This window comes from Prinia subflava, chromosome 1 (genome assembly GCF_021018805.1).
Source record: "Prinia subflava isolate CZ2003 ecotype Zambia chromosome 1, Cam_Psub_1.2, whole genome shotgun sequence".
Lineage (NCBI taxonomy): Eukaryota > Metazoa > Chordata > Aves > Passeriformes > Cisticolidae > Prinia > Prinia subflava.
In genome coordinates this window covers 40,554,214-40,575,442 of record NC_086247.1, presented here as the reverse complement: position 1 = coordinate 40,575,442, position 21,229 = coordinate 40,554,214, and the positions used below count along the sequence as shown (strand labels likewise).

General features: G+C 35.6%; 1 protein-coding gene across 1 annotated transcript in view; it reads right to left on the bottom strand.

Annotated features, from left to right (window-relative positions):
- Positions 1-20,247, bottom strand: part of ST18 (ST18 C2H2C-type zinc finger transcription factor) — a 71,547-nt gene extending 51,300 nt beyond the window's left edge. The window contains exons 1-3 of the mRNA XM_063394267.1: positions 20,198-20,247; positions 18,187-18,217; positions 2,647-2,837 (exon numbers count right to left, since the gene is read on the bottom strand). Coding sequence (XP_063250337.1) covers positions 2,647-2,821 — 175 coding nt within the window. The 5' untranslated portion in view covers positions 2,822-2,837; positions 18,187-18,217; positions 20,198-20,247. The remainder of the gene's footprint in view (positions 1-2,646; positions 2,838-18,186; positions 18,218-20,197) is intronic.
- Positions 20,248-21,229: the final 982 nt, after the last annotated feature.

The window sequence follows — 21,229 nt, the reverse complement described above, 5'->3', positions numbered from 1 at the left end:
AATTGGACTCATGCAGGCAGAGGTGGCCTTGTGCACTGTGTGTATAAAGTTGTATTTAAAGAAGTGTCTGTAAACCTTCGTGTAACTTTTTAGCAGCTGGCCTAGTACCACACACATTGCAGTATGCTGAATAAAGGCTGCCATCTTTTCACATCTCAGCAAGTAAGAATGATGATTTGGCTTTATAACTAACTTTAGTCAAATGGATTTCCATTATTTGCTCTTCTGCCATTTGGAAAATAACAGAATCCCATCAGTGGGTAATTTCAAAAACTAACAAGATCTATCTTAAATCTCCCACCCATCAAAAGAAAACAAATCCAACAAAATGCTCAATTGTAAGAGTTTTTTCAGTTATTTTATGTGTCAAAGATGAAAAATAATATAAGTTCATGTTAAAAAAACCTGTTCCTTAAATAATCAGCAATTTTTAAAGAGATGTTTAAAAATTTGTTGTTGAATCAGTCTTAATGGTTCAGCTGTCCCAGCTTTGCTTTTTACATCTACAGGCTGTAAATTTACTTTTAAAATAACCAAAACTCAGCTTAGTTTACAGTTGCATCAGTCCATGAACTGAATCATTAATGGATCAACTGAAAAGAATCAGGAGTTCATAATAAAGTGAGCAATATCACACTAAGAAATCCCAAGTAAACCTACATACCTAGACCAACTGTATGCTCTCACTGAAATTTGTGTCTGGTAAAATTTATGCAAAAGATGTAGGTTGTATTAGCACTGACACAAGCAGGTTGGAATATGTCATACTGGTATCAAATAAATATCTTCAAAGCCAAGTGGGATTTTTTATGTTAACTGAAAGGCATGGTTTCCCTACTTTTTTATCAACAGATTTGGCCCATCACTTTCCCCTTTAAAAAAGGGAACTTTAAAAAGTTCAATAACTTAGGTTTGTCAGTGAATGACACAGAGTCTACCTTTACACTCATCATAGTAATTTCCCTTCATCAAGTTCTTCAAGATGTGCCGAGGACAGAAAAAGGGGAAGAAAAAGACATTGCTGAGTGCAGCTCTGGATGATCAGGAACCAGTCTGAATCAACACAAAAAAAAAATAGCTAAAATCCAAATATCTAAAAACCCAAAATGTTGAAACAAAAAATAACAAAACCCCAGAACAGGAACCATACAGGAACCCTTACTCCAACAGATTCCCTTCTGGTGTTAGGAGCTAGAAATACTCCCTGCAGCCTGAACAGGCACTGAGAGGTATGGGATTTTTTATGTAATGATTTTTTTCTTAAAAATGTCACCCAAAAGACAGAGACATTGTGTATCACCTTGCTAATTAATGTTCTATTTGAAGATGGAGCCACCTTCTAGGCTTTCACAGCAAAGGGATGCAGACCTTTGGAAAAATCTCCTCCTAGAAGGTTTACAAGTGGCAGCTGACTGAAAACTTCGCGGTTATAGAAATACCAGAAAGAGCTCCAGTATTTTGGTAGAATCAGGATTTGTCTCTTCAATCTCAATGACATTTTTCTTCCTCTACTGTGTGTTTTATAGTAGTCATATATATAAAATTCATGGGGTTTGTTTTAAGGGAGTTCAGTTTAGGGTGGATAAATACACAAACAACTAATCTTGTTTCATCATAAAATAATAGGACACACAAACACATTCCAGCCCAGACTGGAAGGAATCTTGAAAGACCATCTAGGTCCAGTCTTTGTGATAAAGGGACCCTAGATGATGTAATCTATCACTCTGTTCTTCAAAAACATTTCATAAAAAGAAACTAAGTGGAAAATAAATTGTCTTTTAATTCCAATAGCAACTAACAACAGAGTGACATTAAAGTTCATTCAGTTTACATATTATCTATCATTACTAATTTCTCAGTGCCAGATCACATTCCTTTTATTTTAACATTTACTGTGTGCAGGTGACTGCCAATGTCTTCCTCATATCTTCCACTGATATCTTCTCACTTTTCTGATTAACTTTTTTGGCAGGAATTCTTAAACACATACGTGAAAAATAATTTGGTTTGAGACTTTTTTGTTCAACTTAAATATATATTTAAAAATATTAGAAAGGAAGAGTAATCAAAACATACTATAGCTACATCTTTCTGTCCCCCTTCCTTGTCCATATTTTCCTGCATACACATTGTAGAAGCTGCTGTAAATTGTCAGATGTGTTTGGCTTACCAGTGTTGGAATAACAAGTATAAAAGTGCTGAGTCTAATAATCGTGTTAAACAGAACACACACAGCAGTCACATGCATGAAATTGCTTTGCTAAACGTTAAAGTCAACAATGTTTTGCTAAGCATTATATTTCCTTCCTAAGAGCTCCATATATTCCAGTGAAAATCTGCTCTTCAGATACGTGTGGGATGGTGCTGGGCATAAGCTTGTCCTTTTCAGAGGTAGTGAAGAAGCAGATGCTGCTCCATATCTGACCTGCTGCAGTAGTTGTCTCTGTGACCTACAAAGCACTTACTAGACCCCAGGAGAAGTTATTGTACAAAATAAATGAAAGTATGATGGTTAAACCTGGACAGAAAGGCACCATTTCAACTGTCTTAGAAGTCAAACATGTCTTGCATCCTGTTTGAAAATACTGGTTTTTTATCTCCCTTCCAGTGGAATTCAAGTTCAAGTGGAGTGTAAGCAACTACCTGGAGTTGAGCTGCTTTTGAGGACACTGATATCTTCCTGTAACTCTGTCCTGTCTTCATTTTCTTCTTTGCATTCCAAGCTGGGGCTGTAGTGGCGGGGTTTCATTAACAGGGACTTCCTTTTATTGACGGGAACACCTGATATCTGATCTTCAGCTTTTCTCTTCTTAGCCATGGAGCATTTGTAGGCACTGGAATGATCAATTGCCAGGGACAGAGAAAAAACGGGAGAAGTGAGGTGCAAATTGTTTTAAAAATAACACCACGCTATAGTTCAATTCTAGGTATAAAAGTGAGAACTGACAAAATGCTAAATCACTTGCAGTTTCAGGTAACTGTGTCTAGTGGATATTTAATTTTAGCTCAGGTACTGAAAGTCCAGGCCACAGGCAAATCCCCTCTCTTTTTTCTGCTGCCAAAATCTTTGGGGGGGAAGGCGAATGAGGAGTTAGACAAAACCAAAGAAGCTCATAACCCAACAGCCTTAAGAAAAAAGTAAACAAAATTGTGGTATAGATAAGCCAGGAAAACAGTTGAAGGGAAAATAACACTACCAATTTTATTATAAAATCCTGAGCCTTTGGTCCATTATCTTTACATCAGTATGAATATCCAATTACACATGTTGAGCCCAACAGCATAAAACCTGTGAGAAACACTGTACATTGATAACATTTTGCAACTCAGGTCCCTCTTTCTATATTAGTCCTGAGCATCAGTTTCATTTGATTTACTCCAGCCATAAAGACCTGGTTCAAGCTTTTCTCAGGTCTCTGTATAGGTTATGAAAAAAAGCTCCTGCAAAGGGCTATTCATCTCACTTAAAACTATATCTATGTGAAAAAAGGGAGAGCTGTTCTCTGGGAAAGGTTTCACACAGTTCGGATGCCTAACTTTCAGATGACTGACAGGAGGAGGAATGGCAGGATTTTAGACAGGAAGAATTATAACAGGTTTAATATACTTCCTTCAGGTCCTAATAGACCCATATATTTATCTAAATATTCATTTGGTTCCACAGTTATTTAACCAAACCTTTGTCACTGTACAAATCTGTATGGCATGCAGGTGTTCCAACATAAAACACATCCCTAAAGAGGTTGGAATTTTCAACATTCTTTTCTTAATGATTTTTCATCTAGGTGATTTGATGATTTTGTTTTTCTCTCACACGGAGTATAATAAGAAATTTTTGTAGCACAAATAATACTGCTCATATTATAACTGTCAGAGATGGGAAAACAACATATACGGATCTGTGTAATCCACTCAATGGTTTCTCAACCTTAGGTACCCCCAGGGTGCATTACAAATCTACATGATGCCCTCAGGTGTTGGATTTTGCATTTGGCTCACTGACTTAGCTGCAAGATTTGCAAAAAAAAAAACCCAAAAAAGTATGAAGAGAACTTCTATTGGTTACACATATTACAAGCTCAACAGCATAAATTAATCCTTCCAAGGTATCTTATGTGCACTAAACTGGCTCAGGTTCTGATTGTTTTGGATGAAAGCACATGACTAACTTGAGCTTTTTGTTAAAAAAACCAAAAAAGCTTTTGGCTAATCACCTTTTTGGCAATCCCTCATGGCAAATATAAAGGACATGTAAATACAATGATCTGCATTTTAGAGGGAATGTTAAAATTCCGTCATATACATCTCAAACACTGGATATTCTTGATCTTCTGAAGGGCAAAATGCTATGGGCATCTGGAATCCAGGAATATGGGATGGTAAGCCTATGCTGTAGTTGAATGAAATATGGCTTCTGTGTTATTTCTCTCTTTATGAATAGAGGATAACATGAATATCATAATAAAGGTCAGAATCACAGTAGTATCAGTGTACCACTGGAAATAATGCCCATATAACAGATATCAGAGATGGATGCAGTGTCAAAAAACATGCATTTTTTTCTAGGGAAATACAGTTACTTAGTTCATATCTGTGAATGGCAGCTCATACCAGTCATGTTGTTCCAGGAAAACTGAATAAATAACAAAAAATTTGAAATCCCTTCATACACAATTTTTTTAAAACCCAAAACCTACAGTAGGTTTACTTTGTGTGCTTCTCATTTATTGTTCAAGTTACCCTCCAGTTGATACTGTGAAAGTGTTTAGGATATGATGAATTTCCAGTGTTAATTCCCCTTTGACAAAACTATAGCTGTTTCTTACACCAGAACAATTAACAGGTTTTTTGGAACAGGAGATCCAATTGGACCCTCCTGTGCAACACAGGTCACAGAACTTCATCTGTTTCTTCAGCCTTAATCCTGTAATTTGTCTGAGTATTGTCAAGTTTTGACTAACCTCAAGTTAAGGGAAAATGTGATAATACAGTAAATTTGTTGCTGTATTCTTGCTCACTGAGTACAATCTTTTTCTAGCAACATAACATTACAGGTTCTACACTGTGGACTGGCATAACACTTATTCAACACATTGGTTTTTCACCACAACCAGAAAAGAGAGTCAAGCTCAGATGTCAGCAGACCATGGTCTATACCAGTGTGGGAGCACTGCTGCCACACCTGCAGATCTGCTCTGGGAAGTGAGAGCACAAGGATCCCACCTAACAGAGCCTCCACAGCTTACAGCAGTAAAGCAAAAGCTGCTGCTTCAAAGGCAGCCCACAGATCTTCCCAGGAGTACACTGGTCATATGGGGAAATTTCTCCTCTGTCAAAGACTGATGCATTCCCTTGTCTTTATTTTATCTTTTTCTGTACATGAGCAGCCGCCAGTCCAGATTTCCTCTATTGGTCCCATCATTTCTTAAAAATACATAAGATTCAACTTTTAGTAAAGTCATTCCCCAAACCATTCTGATTACAGGAAGTTGACAAACATAGTTGTCATTTATTTCTTAGGAAGTTCAAATTGCTCTCCATTCCCCAGGAAGAGATTTTTCAGGCCTTGCTTTTGCTGATTGTCCTTTAAACTGCTGGTTTTGAGCTTTGATTGGAATCTATTATTTTGCAGGAAAAAGTTTAAAGTTTAAAGATCACATATCAGAAATTCCTCCCCTTTTCATACACTGCTTAAAATGAAAAATTTAAACAAAACCATAAAAATTCACAAATGGCTGCATTTTCAAGTACATATGATTTGTAAAGGATTTGATAATGGGAAACAGGAATTTTAGTACTGTTAAAAGAATATATTTATGCCTTTGTAACATTCATGTCATGCTGATTTTACCTTTGTCTTTAAAAGTTTCTATTTCTCTCTTTTCCCTGTGCACATTCATACATAGACACACATGTAGGTTATCACTGATTTGTCAAGCTGTATTTTGTCAAGTGGTAAACCTATAATTTAGCTTCTCTATTACTCATCTCTTAAATTCAACATCTAATAGTTTTGTTGCTATTTATCAATGACCTGTTTGTTGTCATGGAACACTGATTCAGCTGTCAAGGTTATTTGGTAATCCAAGGCTCATAAAACAGGAGAAGCTCTTTTTGTTATGAGCCCACAGCCAATACATAGTTGGGAATTTTTTCCGCAGTTTCATTGTGCTTAAATTTTATGGATAACAAATCACGTTTGTATTATCTAGAAGGAGCAAAGTTCTTATTATATCTTTTTTTACTGAATGATCCCATTACCAAGACCAGTCTTGTGTCAGTTTTCATAGTGTGAGTCAAGAGGTTAAAATCTAAGACACCTAGGACCTGGCTGCATATACTGAAAAAAAACCCCAAGATAAATATTTCATAGATGTTTCATACCTAAATATATTTTGGGGAAAATTATTGGGTCTTTCTTTTTCCTTTATTTCTTTCCAGATCACATCTTGCAGACACTGGTAGTACACAGGCAGTACTGTCATTTGCATCCCCACCACAAAACAATGTCTCAGAAGAAAGATAAAGGTTTTAATCAGTCCCAAATATATAATACTTTTCTTAAAAGCTGGTCATGCTTGGGGATGTTTTGTTGTTGTGTTTGTTTGGCTGGTTGATATTTTGTTTGTTTTTTCTTTGTTTTGTTGTTTTGGGAGGGTTTTTTTGCAATTGGTTCATCTAAGTGATGTGTTTGTCAAGCCTTCAACCCGACCTTTAACCACATTGTATCCAGTAAGGATTTGTTGTAGTTAATCTGCTGGCAAGACTTACAGACCTCTGAGGATTTTTTCTTACTCATAGTAGCCTGCAAATTGGCAAAGCATGAAAACAGAGCAAAGAATTGCCATAGTGGGTAAAACTAGGGGTACATTCAACCTGAAAACTGGTGTTTAATAATGCTTGTAATGGATGCCACGTAAAATAGTGAGACCAGAACACATCACATACACTTCTTAGATTCAAGAGAGAAAATAATTGCCTTTAAATATCAAGGCACTTACATTTATTTTCTACTGTTATGTAAGGATCATATACCTTATGTGAGTTTGTGCAACAAAACTTAGTGGAACTTTTTAGTCATGGAGAAAATTATTTTAAATTTGTAACATGAATTGGATTTTGACTGTTTGCTTAACTATTGAACTGCAATTAAAGAAGACAGCATCTTCTGATGTCTAGAAGCATTTAACTTCACACTAGTATTTACACAGAAAAGGTTAGTCTAACTACTCCTTAATCCTGTTGTAGTTAAAGATATTGCCAGATGCTTTAGACATTGATTAGGTTTATTTTTTTCCTAAACTTTCAGATGCCATAAGACAATGTAGTCAAATACTACACTTTCCTTACAGGAGGGAAGAATTGGTATTTAAAAATTCAGGGACACTTGCCTCTCAGAGATGAAGCAGTAACATACATGTCTGTCGTGGCTGGGGTTGCCTCTAAGAATTTTAAGAATCAGAAGTATCTAAGAGGACCATAAATTTTGAACATATCCCATCTTAGTCTCTCTTTTATATCAGTTTGTTCTCTAAAACACAGATGAACTGGATTCCATCTATTTCTTTAGCTCAAAGGCTTCCTAGCATTTAAGGTAGAGCAGTGAAAATAATGTTATGCCAGAGTTCAAAAAACAGTGCTGGTAGTCTCATCGCTGCACTGGAAATTCCAAACAAGTGTTGCTAATTACAATAACTTCAGATGGACAACAGAGGTTGGGAAGGAAGGCGGAGTGTTACTATGACTCAGTGGTTTGTCATCAGGTTAAAACACATTTATGTTCCACTTTCTTCGTTAACTCTCACCGTTAGTGAAGAATGTATGTAAATCTCGTGTCTCAGTGAGAGTGAAAGTGTTGCCAGCTCAGGTTGCTCCTTACAGGATAACAGACAGAAAGATGCTATTAACAGTTTCAACAAGTCGGAGTCTCCACAGAGGGTTTGAAAATCCACAGCACCAGTCAGGCCTGCAAGAATTTTTCCACACCCGAGGCCTAGGGTGGTGTTTTCAATGCTATGAAATTACTGAATATGAAAGAATTCGCAAAATCTAACTGTATGCAAAATTAAATCCTAGCTTCAGAAAACTAGATACAAGTGACTTTAAGACACATATATTAGTCACAACTTATATATATATATATAAACATATAAATATAAATCTATATTTTAAAAATATATATATTTGAATGTTATCTAAAAGAATGAAAGAAAAATACATCACTTTCGATCATGGATACTAAAATATAAAATATATGAGGCTTATAGACACTTGCAAAAAATGACAGATAAACAGTAATTTTGATTACTCTATCCTACTCAAAAGTCCATGTATTTGCTGGATTCAAAATGAAGAAAATTCTCTCAAAGCATATAAGAAAATTACTTGTGTGATAATGATGTATTTCTTGACACGGCTCTTTTATATTTTTTAAGAAAGATACTTGATGAGATGTTTTTTATTAGTGAGAATGCCAGTTAAGAAAAGGCTGTAATGACTTCAACCCATTTATGTACCCTTCAACTCCCAATCTCAAGGATTTGTTTTTTCAGTACTTCCTCTTTTGTCTGCTGTATGGATTAATAAAGATGTTAATTTATGTTAGGATTTCCACTGCACTGTATCCTGATGTTCCATCCTGCAATGAATTTTCAAATTCCAAACATCTTTCTACTTAACAGGATATGAAACTATGATTACAGAGGTTTTGTAAGTCCATGAATTTATCCCTGAATAGTGGAATATGCTAGAGCAAAGGATAAAAGAAATCACCATTCTATCTACTTAAAATAAGTAAAAGTTAGATTTCAGAACTGTCAGGTGATGGAAAATTGCAAATGTCCAGAAACAACTGTTTGATTTGCAAGTAATAGGTGGCCACACATCGGACAGCTGAAGAACTTTAAGGAGTAAGACTGTGACTGGCAGCTGAGAAAACTGACATCAAGGTTTGGGCTAAAATTCATTAGCAATCTAAGACCAAGTTAAATTAGAAAACAAGTGTTTTCTTTCTAGCTATTTAAATAATTTTTACAATTGTTAAAAATATCCAAACATGATGCAAATAAAAGCTTATGGCTTTATGTGAAAATATTAAAGGAGGAAATTTGTTAACTCTGATATGGGATTTTACACATGAAATTTTGAAGGCTAGTCCTGGAAAAGACCACTGAGTTCTCATCACTGACAAGAAGTTAAACATGTATTTGCCCCAGCTGCTCATCTGGAGCCAGAGTTATTGGCATTAATGGTTTCTTCTATTTCATAGAATTAACCAAGCTACCTGATTATTTCAGATAATTTATAAAATTGTATAATAATAATATATAACATTGTGATATTTTATAACATTTTGAGTGTATTCTATTTTACTGATTCAGACTAGGAGAAGAGAAAAATCTGCAAAAGTATTCCAGCTGGAAATTCTTCAAAAATACATTTGTGAAAGAATTCATCAGGTAAAAACTATTTTCTTCCATCAGCATTTTAAAGCATTAAAATGGTAACAATACAAACCAATAAAATGTGTTAAAAATTTGTTCTTCATTTGGACAGAGAGAATTGGTTGCAATGAAGTTTAGAACTTGGAGGACTTACTCCAATGTTAAAGAAAATCTGCCTGATCCTCATTTTTAAACAGCACACACAATACAAAAAAAATCATGTAATCTTTTTGTAAATCACACACTTGGCTTACAAGTTGTATCTGTGAAAGGGACAGAGGCAGTGCCTGTGCCCTGTAACAACCATTACAGGATTAAAGGACCTTCTGCAACTATGGGAGTGCTCTTTTCTCTAAAATGCCAGAGTTGTGAGAAGTTCAGTCAAGGGCTGGACCAAGATGAAAGGAATGGGCATGAGATATAGATGGGGAAAAGATAAAAGGGAAATTTATATTTATGAGCACTAATATAGAGAAAAGCAAGATCAGTAACTTGGGACTATTAAGTGTCTTCTATATACACTAATGGAAAGTTTAGCTAGAAAAAAAAAGAGGAGCAGAACTGGACAGATCATAATGTGGAGAAAATATGGTTTCATAACTGAAAGCTGGCTGGAGTAAGATATTAAAAGACATATTTTATTTTAAAAAGACATATAAGAAAAGTGAAGGAACTGTCATACCCTTGTTGGTAAAAGAGGATTTATTAGACCCCGTAAGAAGAGGCTGGGGAGAAATGGGTAATGGTGTTGAGTCATTATGTTCCGAGCTTGGAGATGTTTCAGGCAGTAAACTGAATGTTACAGGCCACCTGACCAAAAAGAACAACTGGGCTGTGAAATGATCGAGCAAATGCAAAGAAGCATGTAAAAAGAGTGGAGCAATAGTAAGTCAGCAATAACATAGGAAAAAGACATGTAGTTATGGTGCAATTTACCCATGCCTCAAGCTAATGCTTCTGTGGACAAAAATTTCAGGCTGCAAAAGGTTCATGAAATGGCTTTTTATTTTTATTTTTAAATATATATATATTATTTTTATTATTATTATTATTATTAAACTCTATTTTATTATTTTGTTAGGATTCTCCACTAAGGAAAGGCAACTCGGAGGAAGACGACAGAGATTTAACTTCTTTGATTTTCTTGTTTGCAGTTAGCAAGCTTGTATGATCATAAGGATATTCAGATCATAGGAAAAATATTACATATAAACCCTCAATTTGAAATACTATGTCAGTGAAATGGATGACTTCGTCAGACTGCCATTCCATAAATCAAGAACTCAACATGGTTTAAGTTGTATGGTTGGGCTCTTTTCTATCAGGTAAGTTATTTTTAGTAAGAGCTAGTTTATAGAAAATTTAGTTTTTATTCTGTGGAGTTCGAGTTCTTAAATTCAGTAAAATGAATGAATGTCCAAGATCTGGGCCAAATCCAGTCTCCCTAGCCTCTTTTTCATTTACTCACTCAATCTGTCCAGGTTTAGTAGGTCAATAAATTCCAGTGGGACCCAGGCCAAGAATTTGGCTTAGAATGGATTAAGTTTCTAGGCAAATCTACAGATCATCCACACAACCTTTGCATCCAGAAAGCCTTGCACATGAGTAGTCAGCCTGCAAGTGCCAATAAATGCTTAAATAAAAAGCATATTGGTAGCTACAGTCTGGTTAAAGAAGAAGCAAAGAAGATCAGCTTTGTGGGTGGTTTTTTTTTGCCAACAGAGAATGGGACTCTAAGCACGTCATTGTCAGCAGCCAGCACCTCCCTTTAATGCAGCAGGAGGTCCCATGGCTGCATTCTTTCCCTTTCCTTGCTATCTCCAGGCTGTACACAGTCTGTTTCTCCTCACTTTTGCTTGGCTGAATCAACCCTTGACATCAGTCAGAGGCAGCAATTCAGCTAGCCATAATATTTAACTCATGATTGATATATGTGAGACAGAAGTTACGGGTGTGTGTTTCCATCTCTGTATGGCTTGTGGTCATCTACAGGGAAAAGATCTGCCATAAGAGGAAAGGAACATTTGGGGCTGTAATGTTCTGATGCATTCTGTCGTGCAGCAGAAGGCATGAAGGCATATGCAACCCTGAATTTCTGTGTGGGTTTGGGAGGATAACATTTACTATGTGCTGATAAGCACAGAAGTTGTGATAGGGAAGACAACGACTCGTGTAATATATTAAATAAGATTAAAATTTGAGTCCAAGACAAGGAATATTCTAAGATACAACTAGCTCTCAGGTAGAAAAAAACTGAAAATAACTATCTCAATCTAGCAGCCACAATAAAGTGATGTGGATTTGACATATATTATAAAAAACCTTACCCTTTTTAATATTAAATGGAGGCTTTAAGTAAAAAAATTGTAAAACCACAATCAAACGTGATAACAAAAAGAGACACTAAGATTGTGGATTTTGGCTAGAAATCAACCTAGTAGACATCAAAAGAGGCCTAATATGATGGAAATATATCTAATGCAGTTGTTAAACAGAGTTATAAAAGTCACCTATAAAACAAATGCACATTAAGTAGCAACTAAAGCAAGCTAAAATAGAAATCTGAGCATGAAACACTTCTCTAAATTTCTAAAAAAATCCAGGAAGAAAAGGTAGATGTCACAGTATGTAGAAGAAAAGGTCTGATCAAAGTACATAAATCAACAAGAATTAAACAAATTATTAATCATAATTAACATCTCCAAGCACAATTGTCTCAAAGGAACTATGAGGTACAGTTCTTATTTCAACCATCTTAGTGGTTATTCAGAACAGTTTACTGAATATTTAAGTCAAAGAACTGTAAACCTCAAGGTTACCGGCAAAATGTTAAAAGGCATTACTAGTGGTCACCCAGAACTGTGTTATCATTTATTGAAACAGAATGGTTGTTCTTATTACCTTATTACTTTACACTCAAAGAGTGACACTTTAATAAAAGTGAAAACAAATCTGATCTTCTCTATATACAAATTGCCAACATTTTATGTGAGCCTTAACCCACTTACATGAATGTTTAAAGAAGAAAACTTGAAGTGGAAATGTTTGAATTTTGACTTTCTTTCTGTGTTTGTTTGTGGTTAACTGTGGTCTTGGTTACTGGTTTAATGGCACTGAAAGAATAACTTGGTTCTGAGCTATGAAAGCATCTGGTACTATAAAAACGTCAAAATGCCCGAAGTCCATCAACTCATTCAAACTGTAAGAAAAGGAAAGGAGGGAAAGGAATGAGATGGAGAGGCAGAATGAAGGGAGAGAAGGGATTACAGCTCTATAGATTTGACAATTTGATGGCTATTAGAGGACTATTCTTTGTCACTCTGACTGTGACAATATACTGTGACTATATACCTTTGCCTTGCAGGAAATGACACCACATAGTGATTGTTCAGTGTTTATGTTTGACTGTTCAATGTTTTTTATGAAACATCAACTACAAACAACATTTTTCCTTAGCGTAAAACATAGATTTCAACAGAGTCTTTGAGGAGAGTAAGGTCTAGCCCACCAGATAAAGTTCTTTAGGAATCTAACAATGTTGTAAGAAAAGAACAGTAAATGAACAAGATTTAATGGGAATTTAAGAAATCATGATTCATAATAACATGACAGATTGCTTGTACCAGAAATCATGGAATAAGAGACAGAGGTTAATATTTTCAGCACCCCATAACCATTTCAATCTCTACAATGGCTAGGGCAAGGAGGAAATTCCTTTTCCAAGCTAAAGAGCAAGCAGCAGATACTCTAACTCAGATACTCTAACTCACTCTGTTAACAGATCTTGGGAATAGCTACTCTTAAGGTTGATGCCCATTGTTTAATTGAAGATCAGTTATCAATAGAAACAGCATTATACAGATCCTTGACTCAAGTGAAATGCTTAATCCAATATGTTATGGAAAAACATTTAAATTTCAAGGTGGCACAGCTCTGCCCCAGCCAGTTACCATCATGGGAAGCATTGGGAGGAGAGCTGGAAGGATGTGCTGTCAACATCCAATCTTCAAATGCAAAAAAAAAAGACTTTCTGTGAAGCTCAGACATGTCTGGCAGTAGCTATAATTATTGACCATCTTCATTTAACATTTACTACTAAGTCTGTCTGAATTCAGAGATACAATTTGTTTCAGCAAAGCGCATTAAGGACTGCTAGGGTCCCACACTCTCTGCCAGTGGGAGACAGATGAGACACCAGGAAATGCGAGAGTCCACCTCAGTTTCTGTTCCAAATGTGCTTATTCAGGATTATGTCAAATGTGCTTTTCCACAGCAGTTTCCAGAAAATCAGTCTCTGACCAAGTCCTGTGGAAACAGAAGCCAAGCCCAAAGGACAAACCTAACAGTTTTTCCAGATGCCAGCTAGGAACAAACAGATTTCTCAGTCTCAGTCTCATTTCTAAGCGGTGCTATGGGATAACACCACTGTGAAGGTGATAGCTACACAAATCAACCATAATCTCAATTCTTACTGAGGAACACCTTGGAGCCTTTTTGTGTGATTTTGCTTCATGTGCTCACTTCTTCCATCATCTCACTTTCACCTCCTTCTCCAGTCATCTGCCATACTACTGCTTTCTTTTCACACAAATACTTCTTACTGCTTAAGTAAGAAGTATTAAGATTTTAAGATTTTAAATATTATGATTATTAAGATGAAATGTGCTTACTTTATGAAGTTCAGAAAAAGAGTTGCAAATCATTCCTTTCTAAATGCAGCTAGGCATGAACAGGCCTTTTCTTTCATGCCATGAGCTCTTCCTGGCTGGCCAAATTCCCTTCTATCTACCAAACTCTCTAGTTTCATCCTATTACTGTTTGAAACAGAGCTCAATTAGAATTACATACATGTAATTTAATAGTTCTTAAAGGAAACCAGGAAAATATTCAACAATGTGGAATAAGGAATAACTACTTCATGTTTTTTGGCATGTTGTCACATACTTGTGCACAACAAGATGTACAGATGAACATGCCTCTTAAAACATTACAGGTGAAGTTAAGGAATGCATTTTGGTAACACAGACTTTCTGAGATGCTTCAGTTCCATTACTTGCAGGGTTTCTTTGCTGGTTTCTCACCCTCCTTATCAACAGACAGCAGCAAAAGGTTGAATTGCCCAGTTACTACTTCTAACAAAGAGACATCCACATTGCTCTGCTCTTTTAGTCCTCTCTCTGCTAAAATATTCAAGAACTTCATCACTCTGTACATTCACAGTATGAACAATTCAACTTCTCTGAATAGCTAAAATGTCTAGCAACACCTGAAACAGGAGTTCCAGATACAAAAAGTTATTTTCCTTACTTTTGAAGAAATGATGCAACAGTGTGGAAAGTAAGGGGAAGTGTGACTATTCCCACCAAACAGCAATGTTCTTCATGATTTGAAACACCTTGTGGACTCTACATTAATCATCAGTGACAGAAGCCCAAAACACTTGGTTTCACTTCTATCTAACTCATAAAATGTACCCCTTCTATTCAGATATGGATTTAGCCAAACTGATCTATTCTTTTGCAATCCTGTGCTTGGATCAATCCAATTTGCTCTTCCTTGGACTGACCCAGATGCCACTCCATAACCTACAGATGGTTCATTGTACTGTATCCCATCTGTTAAATAAAACACAGTAATGAGAATACATCACTCCAATATTCCTCACTTTACTTTGGTTTCCATTCTAATCCTGAACACAGCTGAAGGTCCTGGTCCTTTCAGTGGTCCATGACAAAGCTGCCTAAGAGAAGACCTCTTCATTCTGCTTCTCACAGAAGATGGATACAACAGAGCCTCCATGCCCAAAAGGTGTCAGATTCAAACTTGAATGTATGGAAAGAGAACTCCTGGCTTCAGCACTCGCCTCTACCACTCATGGTCTGTTATGTTTACTTTGTGATAAAAAGATTCATCTTTTCTTAAGGCAGCTTAGCTACCAATGAAAACACCACAGCAGTAAATTCCTAAATAAAAAATTAAATCATGTTGCTACTAAACGGATGATCAAGACTTCAAGGAGAAACAGTTGTTTTGAAAGGTTTACTATGTTTAGCACACTATGCTTCAACACTGCAGCACATACAGTAAATATTGTTAAAATAACCCTAATAAATTTGAATTAATAACACAGATATGTTAATAGTGTTCATGTATAAGAAAATTATTTATATTTTACTGAAATTTTGGATTCCTTGAGGCATATAGTTACATGAAATAAGTGCAAGTTTGACAAATAAATCGGGTATACCTGGAAGAAAAGTCTGTTCTCTGAAAAGTCAGTCCAGTGCACCAGAATCTTTACTTATTTTACAAAGAAAAATAAAAAATCTAAAGCCCAGCTTGTCTCTTAAGATAATATTTTTCTAAAAATATACTTTTTTATTCAGAAAGGTGGTCCTATTTTTCAGGAGAAGATGGATGAAAGCAACAATATTAGCCATCTTTCTTAGCAAAATCGTGGCTTTCTTGAAATCATGAGATTTTTTTTTTGGCATTGAATTCTATGAAGCAAGATTTCAATGCCTGAAATTTAGAAGAGAGAAATTTTCATGCTTTATTGAATCTAATTGGTGATTGAAACTCTTTGTCTTGCTTTTCATTTATTTTATTCTCTACTTTTGTGAAACACGAGTTACAGAATAAGAAAAGGCTAACAAATGCTCTAGAACCAATCAATGTTATGAAATTAATAATAATACAAAATGAGCATGTAAGCTTATGTAGTGTCTTTCATGTAGAAGTATCCCAAGGCACTTCGTAACAGAAACTCAATAAGGAGTGCAAAAGTGCTTTGTCAGATAGGATAAGCCAGGGGAAAAGGGGAAATTAATTAAGCATGGATTTAAATTTCTCAGCCAACACAGCATTTAGAACCTTGGTCAGAAAAGACAGTGGTTCCAATATCTGTATCCAGGGAACACAACAGACAATTTCAGTCTTTTAATTCTTGAGGAATGATCAATAGTTTTCCCACAATAATATGGGTATGGCTAACAGGAAGGCAGTGCGGCCGTTCCATTTCCAAAAAGCAGTCCCTGCCTCTCTCTCTCTACTTTTTCAAGAACAAGTAGTAGGTCACCTGACCTGTATGCCAGTCACTTGACTGTGGAGATATCCAGTATGGAATTCGGTACAGCAGACATCAGAAATACCAAGTTAAGGACTGGATAATGCTTTTCTGTGGTGTTTAGCTCACTGTTTCAAACCAATGTATGTTTCCTTATGGAGGTAGTCCACATCTCTGGCAGAGGGAGCTGCTACACAGTAGTTCCCAAGACAGCACGTATTTCACAGGGAAAAATAAATCTGCTTGGGAAAACCTATAGCAATTGATAATACATAAATCACAGCTTCCCTGATGTTGCAGAAACTTGCACATCCTCTATTTTTCAAACATTTTTCTCTTAGGAACACATGGACATCCTTTTTTTGGATGGCTGCCTCTTCGGATTAATGCATCCTTCTGGTGCATAAATTAGTGATGCACAGAGGAAAAAAAGGAGAAGCACTAAATCTCAGGAAACTGATACTATACAAAAAAAAAAAAAAAAAAGAGAGATTCACAGTAGAGCTGAATGAGTGACTCACCATGAATATTTTATCCAAAAAGTTAGCCTACACTTCTGTTCGTGGAGTAACTATAAGAAGCTTATAATTTCCTCAGTTTTATTATAAAACAAAACCTTAAAATATTGTATGTCTTCACTACAAATAATTTCCTGTAAATATTTCACGTCCCATTTTAATAGATTGGACATTTTTTGTTGATCAAATAAATCACATGATGATGTTTCTGTTCCCTAGATGGATGAACACACAAGCACATATTTTGGATGCCTGCTGGGACTAAGCAAGAAGCTCAGTAACATGTGATGAAAAGTGATTGTAGGGAAAATAAGTTAATTTGCAAAAACTCTCAAGATCCTTCTGCAAAATTTTTTTTCAGTATTTACACTGAAGCTTTAGTGAATTGTAATTTTGATTAATAACTCTAGGAATTTGCAGGTACCTCAAAATATTTTCTTTCTTAAAGGTTTGTTACAGAATAATCTGCCAGTCTCTCCAGAGTTTAATCAAAGTTTTTGGATCAGCTATTAGAATTTGGTGCATTTGGTAGATTAAAGTAGTTATGTTGAAATTTTACCAGAGTATTTGCAGTCTGAAATATCCTTGTGTAGTTTATGGTTTTGGGTGGACTGATGTTCTTTGTGCAAGTTTGACAATACTCCCTGCTCCTTCCATAAACTATGAAACCTCAACAAATCCTTAAGGAAGAATGAGCCATTAGGTCAGTTAGAATTTACAGGAGTAAGTTTTATCAGTTTTATAAAAGCCATCTAGGATTATTTATGTATTAATAAAATATATTAACATATTTTATAATGTTCAGATATTGAAATACTATAATACAAATTATAGCAAAAAGATGACTGAAGATTCACCAGATAGTATTTTGTTTTGTGCCCTAATACAGGCTATATACCAGATAAAGGCAACATATCAGAATCCTTCCCATTTCAAGTTACTTTTGATTATGCTTGCATAATTATTGCTTACATTTTGCTTGAGTTTTTTGTATATCTAAGAAGTGAATCCGCATAAACTATCCTTTTTCAGATCTGTGCTAAAGCTTTACAAAATACATTTGCTTGATTCTTTATTTTATAGGAGTATCAGTGATATAAATCCGTCAATATAATAAGAAAACAAAACTGAAAAAATAAACAATGTAAGTTCTTACCTGAGCTCTTGAGCTATAGAGTCCACTTGAACTGTTAATAAAAGCAGGAAAGAATTAATTAGTTTGCACTTCCAGACTTGTGCTTTCTGCAGCCTTGCACCTGCCTATGTGTAATGACAGAGGAGTGGCTATCAAAACACAGGTGGTTATTTCATGCTAACCACAGGATAGTAGCTACTAGTGACAAATACTAAATGAACACGCAATTCTCACAGTTATTTTAGGATGCATGAAACCTGGAGTAGGATGTTCAGTGGAAGAACAAAAAAAACCAAAAAAAAAAAACAAAAACAAAAACAAAAAAAAAAAAAAAAAAAAAAAAAAATTAAATTAAAAGCAAAATCCCTTGTTTTTCCTGAAAATTGAGATGCTGAAAATCTCATATGTTTCAGTATTTAAAACCAGTCTGGGAGTTGCAGAGACTGGTGTTTAGAAATTCCTGCCTACACAAGAGTATACAGCATATTGACAAGGCCAACAGGTGTCTCTAAGGACAGCTCATATTGCAGAGGCAAATTTTGTTGTTTCCACTTCTGGGCAAAATGTTCTTGATGTATTGATTGCTATAAGAATTTGTGCACACGTATAAAACATGGAGAAAAAAAGTTCTTAAGTTTTAAAATTGTGTTATTAGTCTTTTGAGTAAGAGGGTATGAAACCCCTGTTAACTGCAACTAGTTTTGCTGTGCCAGCCAAACTGTTCTAACTCACAGTCCTGACCAACAGAGGAGACATGCCCTAATGCTGAGGTGTGAATAACTTCCCCATTCAGAGACTTTCCAAGTTCTCTGTTTGGTACTTTTGAAATACGTATGAATTTTATATTAAAATCAGTGATCACCACTGAGGGTTGCATCAAAGTTTTGATATGACAATGATTATGATTTTTGTAAAGGTTTGTCTGTATTTAGCCCTTATCTGCAGTCAGTCTGTTGTACTTCAGTGCTCTTCCTCTGTCTTTCCCTGAGTGAAGTCTAGCACTTTTTGTCCTTTTGATCATTTGAAAATAGAGAAGTAATGCCAAACCACTCTAATTTTTCATTCTGACCATAACTTGAACCTGAAGGCACAACATTAACAATTCAAATTAGTGAGTTGTGACAACAAATAGAAGTAGTCTGTTTTACACAATCCTGAGAATGCACAATTCTCATTAAAGTCAGAGTGAAGGATGGGTGCTTTGTGCCTCTGAAAATAGTCATAAGCAAAAATATTCACAGGGTAGGCAAAACTTTGACATTTATTTTTAAGTATATGCATTTTTCACTTGTTATCAAGAGTCACAAAAAGTGTTATGAATTAAAATGAAAAGTTATTTTCCTGGAAGGGCTGTACTGCTACTCAATCATGTTTTCCAGATGTTGAGATCATTAAGGGCCTGTTTATCTCTCAGTACTGCATTTCCATCTGTTCCTTACAAAAAAAGAGCAATATTTGGGAAATACAACTATGTCATAACTTTGCCAATGAAACATGAGTACCAACACTTCAAAAAACCCACAAGATTCTCTTCTGTCACATACACCTGCAGCTTTTGATAAAAGAAAATTTACTTCTGGGCCATTTACACAACTGTTTTATAGATAATTAATGGCAGTAGACATAAAAACACAGGTGGCTGAGACAAAGTTTTGATATACTATTTTTAAAGCATCCATTCAATGTTGTCAACTTTACTCAATGTGGAAAATAATTTTGGGGTTGTTTGTTTGTTTGTTTTTGGCTGATTGGTTGAGGGTTTTTTTTTTTAATAATAAAAAGTGTAGCCTTTATTTTCTTTGAAAAATAACTCAAAGATAATAGCATCAGTAGATTTATTTTGGTTTTTCTTTTTACCATAGCTAATAACATTGTGCCTCTTAACGCCAGCAGTCTGTGTCCTGGCTTGATTAAAAAAGCAGCCGTAAGGAAGCTACAGGGTCTCTCATTGCACATTAAGAACTGTGCACAGGAACTATGATATTTCATGGTGATCTGGGCACAGGGGCATGGAGAGTGCTTGCTAACTCACCCTTGGTTCCTTTGGAGCGTGTGCGCAGCTTTTTATTTTCCCCATCTGCATCCATCTGTAATATTAACACAAGGTCTTTAATTCATACCTTTTGCCATTGAGAAAAAAAATACTTCAATGGTGTTTTTTTTCCACATTTCCAAAGGCTAGACAGTAATAGAAAAAAAGAATAATCATGCCTTATTAATCTTGTCAAAGAGATAAAAAAGCCATCTGTGAATATCTAGTAAATACCTAGGAGATACCTTTAATGATGCAGATTTGTTTAATAAAGTGATGGTTATGAGTGACTCTGTAAGGTTTAATGACGAGGTCTACAGGTGTTAGTTGAAGGCATAAGGTTAGAAAGAGTAATGCTGCATGAGTGCTGCTTTCAGCATCCACCTCCTGAAATAAAAGATCCCAGAATGCTGCCGTGGCTACAGGAACTCTGCATTTTTATTGTAACTGAGGCATAGCTCCAGAGCTATGTTGGAACCTGCGTTTCTGACAACTTCATCCTTAAAACATGAAACCTCCCTGCTTGACAATGCATAACTACACACATGCAGCTTTGAAATTCTTCAACACTTAATCAACTGTTTCCTTAAGAAGCTTTGCCTAAAGAGACAGTGAGTTACACGTTTATGGGACTTTTTTGGGGAGAATGTGGTGTCCAGATTTGTATTTTACATTAAAAAAATCAAACAAACCCAAACAATTAAAAAGCTCAGATTGCCCCCAGAAGTCAGCTCCTGTCATAAGTTTTCTAACTGAAATAAGAGAGTCTTTCAAGATCTGCTGCTCTCACTACACTTTTGACTACTACTACTAAATCCAAACTAGAAAGATGCACCTTCTGGTCTTGGATGTGGCCCAGACACATAATTAGAGGGGCAGGCTTTCAATCCATGGATTTTATTGCAAACCCCTGAAATTCAAAGGGATTAAGATTTCATGTTGTGTTGTGGAGAACTGCTGTGACATACAGCAGATTGTACAATGGTGTAATTTTGACCATGTCCAGCAAGGCATACTCCTTTGTAAAAGTAA